This window comes from Hevea brasiliensis, chromosome 9 (assembly GCF_030052815.1).
Source record: "Hevea brasiliensis isolate MT/VB/25A 57/8 chromosome 9, ASM3005281v1, whole genome shotgun sequence".
Taxonomy (NCBI): domain Eukaryota; kingdom Viridiplantae; phylum Streptophyta; class Magnoliopsida; order Malpighiales; family Euphorbiaceae; genus Hevea; species Hevea brasiliensis.
In genome coordinates this window covers 24,647,507-24,661,354 of record NC_079501.1, presented here as the reverse complement: position 1 = coordinate 24,661,354, position 13,848 = coordinate 24,647,507, and the positions used below count along the sequence as shown (strand labels likewise).

At 31.7% G+C, this 13,848-nt stretch overlaps 4 protein-coding genes across 5 annotated transcripts in view; all 4 read right to left on the bottom strand.

Moving 5' to 3' along the window:
• The window catches only part of LOC110654527 (ubiquitin carboxyl-terminal hydrolase 3), a 31,125-nt gene extending 30,912 nt beyond the window's left edge, over positions 1-213 (bottom strand). Inside the window, 1 exon segment of the mRNA XM_058152192.1 lies at positions 19-213. Coding sequence (XP_058008175.1) covers positions 19-93 — 75 coding nt within the window. The 5' untranslated portion in view covers positions 94-213.
• Positions 214-1,761: 1,548 nt separating this feature from the next.
• LOC110654509 (AP2/ERF and B3 domain-containing transcription factor At1g51120-like) lies at positions 1,762-4,528 on the bottom strand. The gene has a single exon (XM_021810531.2). It carries the CDS (start codon positions 2,797-2,799, stop codon positions 2,125-2,127), a length of 675 nt encoding a protein of 224 aa, XP_021666223.2. The 5' UTR covers positions 2,800-4,528; the 3' UTR covers positions 1,762-2,124.
• Positions 4,529-5,185: 657 nt separating this feature from the next.
• On the bottom strand, positions 5,186-9,142 carry LOC110654526 (probable enoyl-CoA hydratase 2, mitochondrial). Its single transcript, XM_021810545.2, has 8 exons — positions 8,786-9,142; positions 8,500-8,669; positions 7,514-7,588; positions 6,950-7,040; positions 6,794-6,845; positions 6,411-6,514; positions 6,260-6,336; positions 5,186-5,568 (listed from the first exon to the last, which is right to left on the bottom strand). The coding sequence occupies exons 1-8, from the start codon at positions 9,015-9,017 to the stop codon at positions 5,392-5,394; spliced, it is 978 nt and encodes a 325-aa protein (XP_021666237.1). The 5' UTR covers positions 9,018-9,142; the 3' UTR covers positions 5,186-5,391.
• Positions 9,143-10,498: 1,356 nt separating this feature from the next.
• Positions 10,499-13,524, bottom strand: LOC110654525 (uncharacterized). Of its 2 annotated transcripts, XM_021810544.2 has the most exons (7): positions 13,391-13,524; positions 13,070-13,272; positions 12,704-12,740; positions 12,226-12,509; positions 12,048-12,078; positions 11,649-11,908; positions 10,499-11,417 (listed from the first exon to the last, which is right to left on the bottom strand). In XM_021810544.2, the coding sequence occupies exons 1-7, from the start codon at positions 13,434-13,436 to the stop codon at positions 10,713-10,715; spliced, it is 1,566 nt and encodes a 521-aa protein (XP_021666236.2). In that variant the 5' UTR covers positions 13,437-13,524; the 3' UTR covers positions 10,499-10,712. The 2 variants fall into 2 exon arrangements, with proteins under 2 accessions (XP_021666236.2, XP_058009489.1); XM_058153506.1 differs by lacking the exon at positions 13,070-13,272 and having other exon boundaries at positions 13,391-13,502.
• Between the last annotated feature and the right edge of the window lie 324 nt (positions 13,525-13,848).

The window sequence follows — 13,848 nt, the reverse complement described above, 5'->3', positions numbered from 1 at the left end:
TTTCAGAGGTATCGGAACGTGGTTCATAACATCTGGATTAGCTTCAAGAGGAAGCCACCGCTTAGCAGAGGAACTTTCGTCTGTGGCTGCCATTGGTGTTCTACTTGTTTAGTGGAAAAGAGATTCGGAACGCCGAGAGAAAAAGGAATTGATAAAAGCCATAAAAAGGTTTTGGCTGGGTTTTAAACTCCATTTTTTTTCTCGGGTCAATTATATAACTTTTTTTTTTTTTTTACAATTACAAATTTATTCTACCCAAGCTGACGCTTGCCCGCATGGCGTTCCGGGTGTAATTTTTTTATTATTGAAATTTTATAATATTATTAATAAATAAATAATTTGATAAAATAATTTATCCTATTCTCTATAATTATAGTGTGATTATTTTTTTATTGTTTTAAAAATAATTTATTGTGATTGAGATAAATATAATTATTTAATAATTAAATTACAATCTATATGAATATTAACTCAACATAAAATATCTGTTGAAGTAGGCTCTAGAATACATAAAAGAAATTTTTTTTTAATTAAAAACTCTTAAATTGAATTAAAATATAATAATTGAAAGAAAAATCTTACCTCATAAATTAAACAGTAACTTGAGGATCGCTTTCTACTTCATTTGCATCACAATTTATGATGATTCCATATTTTATAATATGACATGTTCTAAAAAAATATTTATAAAAATTAAGAATTTTGAGTTGTAAATGGTAGTTATGATTTTTCAAACTACTAAATTGTTCATTTGGAATGATTTAGAATTTTTGTATTTTTATTTTTTTTTTATATAATTCATTCTTTCATAGAAATATTATGCATTTACAAAATATATTTAGGGATTAATTAAAAAAATAAAATATATCTTTAATTTATTATTATGATAATATTATTTATAAATAAATATTTTATTTAAATAAATATCTTTAAATTATTTATACATTTAAAGAATAATAGAGGGTAGTTTAATAATTATTATATTTATTTTATAATACTATATTATCTAATTATCAAACAGGAAAAGCATTATATTATTTTTTTAAATATATTAATAATAAAATTTATATCATATAATATAATAAAATACGATACAATATATTATGTTGTACTCAATTCAAACAGGGATATAATATCATACATTAATATATATACAGGAAAGTGAATTCTGATAAAAACGTAAAAGAAATGTTTTTTATAATAAAAAAAATTCTGACCTGAAGTTACCATTCCCATGAACCCTAACTTGGGTATCATTTTAGTGTATAAATATAATTTTCATTAATTCTCAAATCGTGCTTCAGCGATTAGCACATATTTTATTTAATTTATTAATTACTAATTATATGTTATAATTTATGATATTTTTGTTATAATTTATATTTTATATATTAAGTATAAAAGAGAAAAAAAATTGTGATGTTGTGCATAGATAAAATAAAATATAATTTGTTTAACGGAATTAAATTATGAACACTAAATTGTTTGCAGAACATATGAGGGGTTAATTTATGGATTTTGTAATATCTGAGGGACTTGCTTGTAAATTACCTTTTGGTAGAAGCAAACTTAGAGCTTGTTTCTCATCAAGTCTAAGAACACAATAACCTAACCCTCTTGTTTATTGGCAACAGATGAAACCAAAACCAAACAAAATCTTTTAAGGAGAAACATAAAATTGAAAGTTCCATACTGAATCGTTCTGTTCAAACCATGAAAATTTCACTGAAAGATCAAAGCAAAACTCAAGAAACAACAACAACAACAACAGCAATTGTTTTTATTCATTAAAACATCTCAGAAAAAGAGCTTATAATTTGGTCTTCTTTTGATAATTTGGAAACCAAAAAGCTTAGCTACATTATCTGTCTCCTTTTCTTCTATGTCTTCAGAATCTACTTCTTTGTTTGCTCTTTTCCTTGCATCTGTTTCCTTGCCTACATTCCTAATAACAACATTACTTTCCATACTACTGCGTTGAGCATCTATCATGTAAAACAATCTTCCCTGATTCTCCCTTTGATGCTCACATCTATAGAAAAAGACCGAGCCCTTTGGTTTCAGGTTGTTCATCTTGAGAAAGTTTCTCCAGCCTTTTGTAAACACAAATGTCCGAGTACTTTTTCAATAAGAATACCGAAAAGTCCATGGATGACAGTGCCTGTCGAAGAAGGTTAATTCGATGGACTTATTCCCATTTTCATATCCTCCAGATGAGTTCACACCGGCAAGTGGGGGAAAGTACTCCATTGCATAGTCTTTAGGGATGTGAAAGCCCTTCATGCGAACAACATCAGTTTGTGTCAATTCCTTTCGGAAAAGCATTTGATATGAGATACCTTGCTGATTTGCTAGATTACTTGCTGCATATTTCCTCAACAAAGATTGATTTGCAAGGTAATTTGTAAATTTGGACAGGTATGTTTTATCCTTGATCATATACAGGATATCTTCATTTGAGTACCGACGCTGGAATTTGGTCTCTTGAACTGTGTAATTGGTCATAGGGAAGTTGAAGGGGGCATCACTTCTCTGAAGTTTGATGACTGCTCTGTCATAAGCCATTGCTGCCTCTTCCTCCATGTCATGTGTTCCAAGCCAGTAAGCCTTGTACTTAAACGCGATCTGTGCACCCCACTTGCCACTCCTAAGCGAAATTACTCCTCTGAATTTTGGAGAGGAACTTCTAGCTCTGCTGCTACAATGCTCAGTGCTCTGCTGATTCATGTTGATGATGTTCAAATTTGAACTTTCCATCGTCGTGCTTACCCTTGAATCTGAATTCGTCCCCACCTCCATTGACTTTTATAATACAATATTGAGAAAAAAAAAATTCGGAAATTAACAATGGAAGGAGTCTGAGTTGAGACCTTGTTATGGTAACTCTGAGGAGTCTGAGTTGGAGAAGGCAAATATGAGAGTCTGCAATTAATTTCGTGATGAATGGAAAACAAAATCCAGGGAGTTTACAATTCACTGCCTGATTATGTTATATGTCCTACATGGAAAGTATGCAAAAAACTCAACTGCTGGATGAAGGATACAGTTGCTGCTGACATAAAAACTGTCAACTGATATCCTAGTAATATGACAGATCTGCATGACGAATTCTGAAACTCAACTTTTACATATTAAGGGGAAAAAAACAATAATATTCATATCAATTACTTGATATGTTTATACCCATGTTTTAGTTCAACTTCAGTGAACTGTTCTTTTTTGCTTCTGAATAGTTCACTCACTTCCTAGTATGGAAGAAGAAAAGTTAATTGTCAACTCAATTCTTATTTTCAGTGACTTTTTTGTTAATGAACATTAACTAGATGTTCATTCTTAAATGTAAATGATTTCCAAAATATGCAAAACATTGTAAAATGGATAACAAACTCATTTCTTGATCCAGCAAATAGAATTTACAGCACGCCATGGTCATCATCATGGTCTAAGATTTGAAGTTTTCACATTGACAGCCAAAGATCATCTTCAAAATCACCACAGTCCAAATTCTTTCCAGATCCTATGAAGAAAACTCATTTGCTAGAGCTCTATGCCAAGCTCAAACTCTTTTGCTGAAGGATATTCAATATTCTCTCTCTTTTTCATGAATAAATTCAAAGAATTGTACAAAATAGGATGAGGGACTAAATGGACTAAGTGCAATTTTATCTTAGAGATTCAAAAAGCTTAAATCCTGAGATAAAAGAACTTCTCTTTTGCTACTGCATATTTCTGTGAACTTATCAAATCAATTTAACACAGACAAGCCTGCCTACATGCTCATATGCATACAACTCAAAATTTAAAAATATAAAATTATGTTGCTTGTATTGTTATTTTTATGGCATTTGTTCTCCTTTTCCTTGTTTAAACTGCATTGAAGTGGATTAAACATTCTTCTATGTCTTTCAATTTACCTTGATTTGCAGAGAAGTAAACAATTCATTGTTTCACATTTTGGCTTTCGCATCTATTGGTTGAAATTACTAACTGAGATTATACTTCTAAAAAGAGAATAATAAATTCCCCTTGATGCACAGATAGAACAAAATGATCAAAGAAAGAAGATGATGCTGACTATGACAATTTTGAAGGAATTTTGACTACTATATATAAAACAGCAATTATTGTAATAAATTAATAATGAATAATAAAAAAAGGCCAGTAATTATTATAAAAATTATTGTTATATTATATATTGCAAATTATTTCTTTGATGCAAAACAGCCATTTCTCTCACTAAGTTAAGCTTTGGTTCAATAATGCACAGAAACAAAAAGTTGCTACAAGAAGCCATACATATCCTTATTGACAACCTATTCTGAGTAGCAAAGAATTTCAAAATTGGGCTCCATGGTCCTGTCTTGCGTATGCTACAGTTGATAGGTGAAACATTTTGGTTTCTGAAATGGAAATAATAAACCTGCTTTGGCGGGCTGGGTTCGCAGTTACCTAGAGGTGGTGATTTGGGTTCAGTTTAGAACTGGCATAAGACCAGTCTAATTCAAAATCGAAATCAATTAAATTTGAATTGATTGAAATCAAACTTGAACTGAATTGGAAACCTATTGATTTAATTTTGGATTAAAATCAAAATTTTTCTCCTTTTCAAATAAAAAAATAACCGATAAATTTGATTACAATCGAACTGAACCGGAATTAAAAATAAAAATCAAAACGAAACCCCACAATCCAGTTTCAGCCCCCCTGGACCTGAAACCAGAACTGCTGGTACGGTTCTGGTCCGGAACCAGTCCATGGCCAGTCCTTCATTTACTTAAAGCTAAGGATTCCCGGCCATACATCAATGAGTTAATTGCAGCGGGAAAAAAAAGAAAAAAAAATGTACAGTATCACAGTTTTCTGCCAAATGGAGATTTATTTATCCATAACAGTCCGGTTCTGATTTGTGCAACTTCAACATTTGCTTTTCCTTTTTTTTTAAACTGATAAATACCCGCAACTTCACCCATTCTAGCCATAGAAGGATGGAACCTGCGAACCTATATGTTAAAAGTTATTGCTAAATCTTCTGGAACAACAATGACTTGGTATCCTTTAATGAGATGATGTCCTATCAAACATTTAAAGGTCAAGGTCAAAACATTTTGTATGTAATGTACTATCAGCCATTCTGTTTTACAAGATCTTTTCTGCGAGTCTGAAAACTGATTTATCACTAAACTACTGAAAAGATTCCAACCACCACCACCAAATTTATTATGATATAAAAGATGAATTACAATACAATAACATATACATTGTCATTGCTCATGAGCATCAATAATTTTAGTTCTTTAGTTTCAAATTGTAATTGTTTTATTTCAATTGGTACCTTGGCTTCTGCTTTTCTGCAACTTTGTCAAGAAATTGCTTTGTATCATTTTGTCCTGTTTACTCTCCAGTATACCTTGGTTTCCGCTTTTCAGCAAATGCTGCCAAACCTTCCAAGCGATCTTTTGTGTTCAACAGCTGTTCATAACACTCTTCTTCCAATTCCAAAGCAGATGCCAAATCTATCCCTAGCCCCTCATTAATAGCCTTTTTTGCCAGTCTTATTGCTATAGGACCCTGTCAAGAAAACAGGTTGGTTTGAATGAGCAGAAACTAAAAGCAAAAATTGCTGTTTGTTTCACATTGAAATAACATTCAGTGTTACACTTTAGATAATGCGGTTCAGTTTTACCGGGAAATGTTTTGTACACATCTGACCCCAGTAAAATTCATTTTAGTCTCGTAAGTTTATAAGAAAATAAAATTCTTTGAACCAAATATAGCGGATCCAGAAAATAAAGGATCATCAAGCTATGGAATTAAAGGTCCTAATTGTGGATACACGACCTTCTATTCCATAGGATTTCAACATGCCTGAAATTCCTAAGCAAAAATGATGACCAGAAGGTTAGAAAACTCGCATACATCAGGAAGCAGAAAAGTGCATTTTCTTCTCATTTATGGGGGGTGCATAAGGAATAGAACTAGAGAAGGAATGCAGTTTACACTCTGGAAGAGCAACTCAAAGACCTTCACTTATCTCTAATTCTCAGCATTTAGTGAACTATTCCATGTAAAATCAATCATTTTATTGTAACCATGGATATTATACGTACAATATGGGTAACAGATCCAATCATGACACCAAAAGTTCCCAGCAGTGTGTTAATGATTTGGTTGTCACTAAAATGTTTCTGCACTGCTGTACTGATCTTCTGTGCTACATAATTTGCTGACTAAGAAATCTTTATGGAATATATAATTGTACCTTCTGATTAATTTCCCGAGCAACTTCAAGTGCCTTTAAACGAGCTTCACCAGCAGGCACAGAGTAATTCACAAGGCCTGCAGCATTGCACACCTTCATTACTAAATATGGATTAATATATATACACCAAACAACTTCCCAGTAAACATACCAATTGACATGGCCTCCCTGCCACCAATCTTCCGACCAGTAAATATAAGTTCCTTTGCCACTGATTTTCCTACCAATCTAGGAAGTCTTTGTGTCCCACCTGCCCTGTTCAGAATCAGGATTCCATGAGAGGCCAGGAGATCTTGCACTAAATAAGTTCCCACAGAAAGATAGGAAGTTTTCAAGTATAAAGAAGTCAGGTCAAGCATTAAACAATAATAAGTTCCACTCTACGTAAGGATATGCCTCTATAGATCAGAGAAAAAGCTGTTCCAACAATAATCAGAGGAGGAGAAACGGTAGCGGATACATTGCCATCAAATAAAAATGCAAAGAATCAGCAATCCAAAATAGCAAACACATAAAACATGATTTGGCACATACCCAGGAATTATAGCAAGTCCTGTTTCTGGCAAGCCCAATACTGCATCCTCTTCTGAATCATTAGATGTGGGACACAAATACTAATGAAGTTGGAACTGAAAAACCATACTAAAACTAAAGGAATACTGTCTATTGTAAAAAAAAATCCAGAATTACCACATATCCGAAGATCACATGATAAAGCCATTTCAAGTCCACCACCCAAGGCTGTTCCTTCAATAACAGCAATTGTAGGAATACAAAGTTCCTGTAGTGAACATTGAACAGAAGGCAAGACAAAATTCCATGTTATATAGACACATTATAGTAAATACAAGGATATCAGCCCCAAGTGAATGTAGCATACAGTGAACACAAATGAAATGTGATATCATTGACATTGAGCTGTCTTTTAAGTGGTAAAGTTGGGAAAGTTGAACTACAACCAAAACAACAAAAATTTGATGATAACATTTTAAACAGCTTAACTTCACAGTCCCATGAATGCAAGAGAATCATTATTTCGGTAAGCCAAGTTAATCTGCTTGTGTCTATACTATGTATACAGTTATCTATATGTGCACATGATATCCATAGAATTGAATAAACAAAAATACATCATTGAGGGCAATTACATAATTCTTCCAAATATTTAAGCCTCATCCATTCTACTGTTGAATAGCATACAAATAACAACTATTAGAGAAGATATTAATGTACTGCGAGGAGTTCAGGATCCACCTCTATAAGTGAGAATGTGGATCGCAGTGTGTTGACAAAAAATTGCACTTCAGATGGAGTCATTGTCTTACGCTCCTGCCAATCCAATCAAAGGTAGAGCTGTGAAGCATATGCATCCAAGAGCCGGTAAAATATAAATATCATCTTGATTTACAAGCAAAACATAAACGTCTAACGATAGTGAAATAAACCAGGAAAAGCCGTCACAGAAAAATTAATGAAGCCCTCCTTGGAGAATTTCTTCATCCCAACCTCTAATGACTACATTTTCAACTGACAAATACAGAAGCTAATAATCAAATTTAAACATTTAAGTCTCTTGACCTTCAATTTCAGCCTTTAAATCAAATTGAAGCAAATATAGTGAAATTTTTTAGGAAATCAAAAATTGTACCATCTGCACTTAACCAAATTTTATAGCTCTAGAATGAAGACCAAAGCAAATTGAGATGAGTACCAAACTCAAACCAGATAACAACTTAATAGGCACAATCAATGCCACTGCGTGTAATGAACCAAAAAATAAGAGAAACAACACAATTACACAAGAGACAGACCACAAAAGAAATATATAATGCATGCTTCCTAACCTAAACCACAGAGAACAAGTTATTTAGGCTGACTAAATCCCTTACTGAAGTAATATATAGAGCACAAAGAGAAACTAACAATCCAACCAAACGTTTAGTTTGAGTTAAAAATGAAGTATCCTTCATTTTCTGCAGGCCTATTGCAAGCATGTTAGGTAAAGATAAATTTGTTGTGCAATGAGAAAGTAGCTGATATTAGCCCTTTTGAGGACTAAAAGATATCATTGCGTGCAAAAATTCTCCCCCAGAAGCCACCTTTAACGAGTCTACAGTAATATCCTTGTGATGAGCCTCATATATCCGCTATGACAAGGTTCCCAACCAACAAGTCACCTAAACAGTGATGAAATTGAAACAAATCAATCACCCAATTAAAAAAACTAATGAATGCAATACCTTCAGATCAGCTCCTGCACAGAACACTTTGGGAACCGAGCTGCATATCATAACAACATTAGCAGAGTCATCCCTACTGATTGTTTCAAAAGTTGCCCGTAATCCTCTCAGCATTTCCTTCCCGATGGCATTTTTCGCTCCCGGCCTATCCAAATTCACCTCAACAATTCCTGTTAATCAAATTAGTATTACTTGTAAGGCTGATAAAAACTCTGGAGCGACTTGTCATACCCTCGTAGCAAATAACAAGAAACACCATTAACAGGCATGCAGAAGTGGAACTTACCGGGATCAGAATCGGAAAGCCTTTGCAGCTTGACTGATTCAGAAGAAGCGGGCTCCAAGATGAGCGTTTTACGGCTCTGTAATTGATGAAAACTGCCATCGAAATTAGGATTGGAAATCTCAGAAGGACCTATCAGTTTGCTCAAATCGAACAACTGAGAAAAGTTATGGGATTTCGACTTTTTAATGTAGTGGTGACCAAGAGATCTTGTAAAAGCCATGAAAGTACCCATCTATGCTTCTGCGTTTTAAAGTCAAGAAAAATGTGTACAAAATTTGTGACAGCTCTAAGCCTTATGTGGAGATGGAGAGAGTGCGGAGAGCAGAGAGAAGAGTGGAAAGAGGTAAATCTAAAAGTTGGGATAATTACATTTAAAATTTGGCAAAACAAAGTTGGACTTTAAAAAAAAAAAAAAAAAAAAAAATCAACTCTTTATCCAAAAGAATTTTCATATTTTACAATTAAAAAAATTATTATTTATTCTTTACATTATAGTAAAATTAATAATTTAATTTGAGCCCTTAAAAATTTAAGAACTTCAAAGAATATATAATGGTAAGTTTTTAAAAAATCAATATTTTTTATTGCTCAATATATTTTTATATTCGGCCAAATATTAAAATTTTATGGGCATTGGGTTATTTGAATATTTTAAAATGATCAAAGTGAAGTTTAACATATTTCTCTATTTTTTTATTAATTTAAATTTTTAATATTTTTTTTTAATAATCTCATTATTATTGAAATAATTTTTTTATTGAAATTTCTTTTTATTCAAATTAAAAAATATATATTTTTCATAATATTATAAATTGTAATCATGTCATTTATTTTATTTTATTTATAATTTTAATTGAATTTAATTTTCATGATGATTAAAAAATTAAATTATAATAAATTCTATAACCTTTTTAATTTTATATTATTAATATATTTTAAATTTAATAATTTATAATAATAAATATTCATTGTATTTTTCAATTAATAACAATTCCATATTAGTTACTATGATGTAACGATTTCTAAATATTAATCAATGATTGCAAAATTATCATAATCGATCAATTAATCTATTTAATCAATGACTTATGATTAACAAATTACATATTTTAATTAGACCATAAAGTTAAATTTTTATATCTGTCATTGTTCGTTGACCACATTTTAATCTCTATTAAATTGATAAAAAGAGATTAAAAAATTAAATAATCAATAGAATTAAATATAAAAAATTAAATTATGTATTAAAAATATAAAAATAAAATAATTAATTTTAACATTATCAAAAGACTAAATAATTTACCAAATTTAAATTGATCTACCTCCATTTTTTTTCCCTAATCTCATCTCCCTGCTTTTCTTTTTTAAAAACTATTACAATGACACAAAATAAAATTTAATAAAAAATAAAAAAATAAATTACTGCTAACTTATTTTTTATTATATCAAATTTAGTTTTAATTTAATAGTATTAAAATAATTTCCTAATAATTTAAATCATGATAAAAAATAAATAAATAAATAATTCCGTTAATTTTTTTTTTTTTAAGTTCCATCTACCAATACGATCTCATACGGCTAAATTTTCGAATAGACAGATCAATTAGTTTATTTCTGTTGCTTCAATCCATCTTTCCACGCAGAGATGCTGATTGGCAAACTGGGAAGTTACAGAAACGTTTATTAGGTTCAAAAAATAAAGAAAACTCATGCTTGTCATAAATCACATTTTATACTTATTATTGGCTTAAGAATAAAAACACTTCAAAGCATATGTAGAAATTCTGATCAACATATTACATATTTTCTCACCTATGAGGAGAAAAGATTGAAAATAAACTAAAAAAACTTTCATCTCTCCAATGAGTTTTAACTCAATAGTATTGAAATCATTCCCAGAAGTGGCGAGTTTGGACAAGAAAAACTTTTACAACCTATGAACCCATCGTTCAAGTCGAAGTTGCTTCCGCAGAGGTCCAATATTTGGCCTAGTCTTCTGAGGACACCTCCATTTTCCGGTGATCTTAATGGCATCAGTCTGTTCCAAATTAGTTCTTTCTGACAATGCCTTCCTTTTGATGGCTCCCTTTCCACAGTCTGAGGTTATCCTTTTATTTCTTGAACATTCTGATAAAATCTTTTGAGGTTTGTGCACAGAATTCTCATCATTTGCTATACATCGGTTCTTTGTCGTCACAAAACCACTTTCCTGAACTTCTTTTCCTTCATTTTCTTTGTTATTACTTTCACGAGTTGATTTTCTATTTAAATCTCCAACAACTGGAACAAAATCCATATTAGTTGCGGATGATACAAGATCCACTCCCATTTCAACCTTAGTTTTCAAGTTCTCTGCAAGATCCTTCCTAAGATTCAACTTTGTTGGAGATGCCCTATCATTATTTCTTGAATTTGTATTTCTCTGGTATGTCATAAAATCAGATGCTTGTAGGAAATTTGGCTTCTGTTGCTGTTTATACGGAGGACATTCACCATTCAAGCTTCCTTTCTCAAGATTGTTGGTTGAACTTATACGATGATTGGAAAATATCTTATCTGCAATGCTCTGCCTCTTTTCACAGCTCAAGTTATCCAGAGTAGATGAACTTCCATTCCCAGAAGCCCTAATGCCCTGGCATTTGAAAATGTGAAATTAAAGAGAGAGAATTATGGGATCACCGAAGACTAAACACCATCCTTCAAAATCTCAAATATCTTTTGTGCCAAAAAAAAAAACCATAAAATTATTATTATTATTATTATTATTATTATTATTATTATTATTATTATTAGGTTACTTCAAAATCAACATTTTTGCAATTAAAAATAACCTGCAACAAAAGAAAGAGAAAGGGGAGAGTACCTTATTTAGAGACTGGTTTTTCTGCTCATCACCTCTCAGGGAGTTGTTAGACTTCAAAAATCCATTTGAGAATACTTTCTCATCAATAACAGCTTCATCTGTGATTCTGGTTTTTCCGAATTTCCATAAATTCCTTTCTTTCTCTTTGTTGTTATGTTGATTGACCAAATCCTCACAATCAACTTCTTTCTCAATCAATCCCTTGCTTTCTAGAGATCCATACACATAACTAAAGAACCAGTTTCTAGTATCTGGTGGCTCTGATAGAAAATAAATATAACACAATTCAACTAGTATCTGTATGTAAACTATATTTCTTGCATTCCTTATTGAAATGCTCAAAAAATAAGGTGAGACAAAACAAAAAATCATAGAACAATTTTCACAATAGCTACTAACCAGATAGAGTTGAAGGTGAAGAATCTGGAATCTGCAATATTAAAAAAAATGAAAATGTGTTGAATTTCAGAATGAGTAAATGAAATTAATAGCATGATATGCTTGATATAACACTGCTGCAAACCGATTTATGATTATGCAGATAAAGAAAAACAAAAGATGGATCAAGCAAAACCACCTCATTTGAAGATTTATTGACAAGAGTGTCTTCAAATGAATTCTCACAATTGACAAGCCCATTTGAACACAGCTTTCCACCAGCAGGATCTACTTCATTACTGTTCCAAGAATTCCTAGACTCATGCTCAAATTTGTCTTCCCTTTTTCTTTTACTTACTTTAGAAGCAAATTCCTCTTTCTCACACGCACTTTCTTTGGCAACTGATTCTTTAACATCATCAGGTGAATACAGTAAAGGAGATTTATACACATAAGTAGAAAACCAGTTTTTGATGTGAGGCTCTGACAGAAGAAATAAAACAGTAGTTATTAAAATCTTAAAATAGATTCCCATATCTTTTCTAATTATAGGAAAATCAAGAAAGGAGAAAACAATAAGATTGACAGCTTTGAGAAATTCTGTCAGATCAATACATTATCCAAACAACGACCAAATTTTCAAAAAATCTAAAAGCTTCTGAAAGAATTGGCCTAACCGGAAAGGCCTGACAGCGAGCATGTAGAATCCGTCATCTGAAAAAGAAAGAGAATGTGTTGCTTAAACATGAGAAACATTTAGCATTGAGTAATTATATTATTGATTGCAAATAAATTTTGGGCAAGTGGGAGGGAGAGGGGGCAACAGTGGCATTAAAATAAACAAAGCACAATAAAAAAGTAAAATACTTTGGCCATTAAATTGTAACCTTCAAATCTAAGCAAATCGTATCCCAACACCAGCAATTACTAATAAGATTTTAGTTTGAGCTATTAATGACAGGAGAAAAACCAAATGCTGATGCTGATTTTATGGTTGACACCACCAAAAGAAAATAAATTAAGGCAAAAGGAAAACTAAATACCCGACTCAAAGACTTGTCTTCATGCTTATCATAAGTGTCACCGTTTCTTCTAGATTCGCCCAAATGTACTTCCTTTTCTCTGCTTCTCTCTCCACCAACAGAGAGCCCATCTCCCTCACACTTACTTCCTTTAAACTCATATGTGTCCAATACAAAAGATTCATATCTGTAACTAGGAAACCAATTTCTTATGTGGGGAGGTTCTGCAAAAAAAAAATCACAATTTTTTTATTAGATTCTTCTAATTCAACCATTTCCAATTGCTGTTTTAATTGCTGTAAGCAATCTGGGAAACGAAATAAAACAGCAATTTAAACGCACCAGAAGGAAGCGAGAGCGGATGAGGTGAATCAGATGGCTTTTCCATCTGATCTCTCCTTGACGCAAAAGAATCTATAACTTTCTTTTTTTTCTCTTCCGCAGTATGAAATTCAAGGGGTTGGGTTAATGGGGCAAAATTTGGCGCCATATAAAAGTTAAATTTTTTTAATTCGTAGACGACTTTTTATTATATTTTAAATTTAAAATTATTTTTAATATAATTAGTTTTAATTGGTATTTCAATTTGAGGTATCACATTTTTTAAATTTTTTAATAGCATAAATAATTACTTTTTTTGAACTAAGCATAAATAATTACGTGGATTATGGAGAGTGAAATCAAAAGCGAAGAGTGAAATCAGGAGGGCACAATGGCTCTTAAAGGAGAATGCATACCGAGAATCTAGAGAAAACGAGGTGAAAGACCTAATCGTGCGATATTGAAGAATCTGACACCAG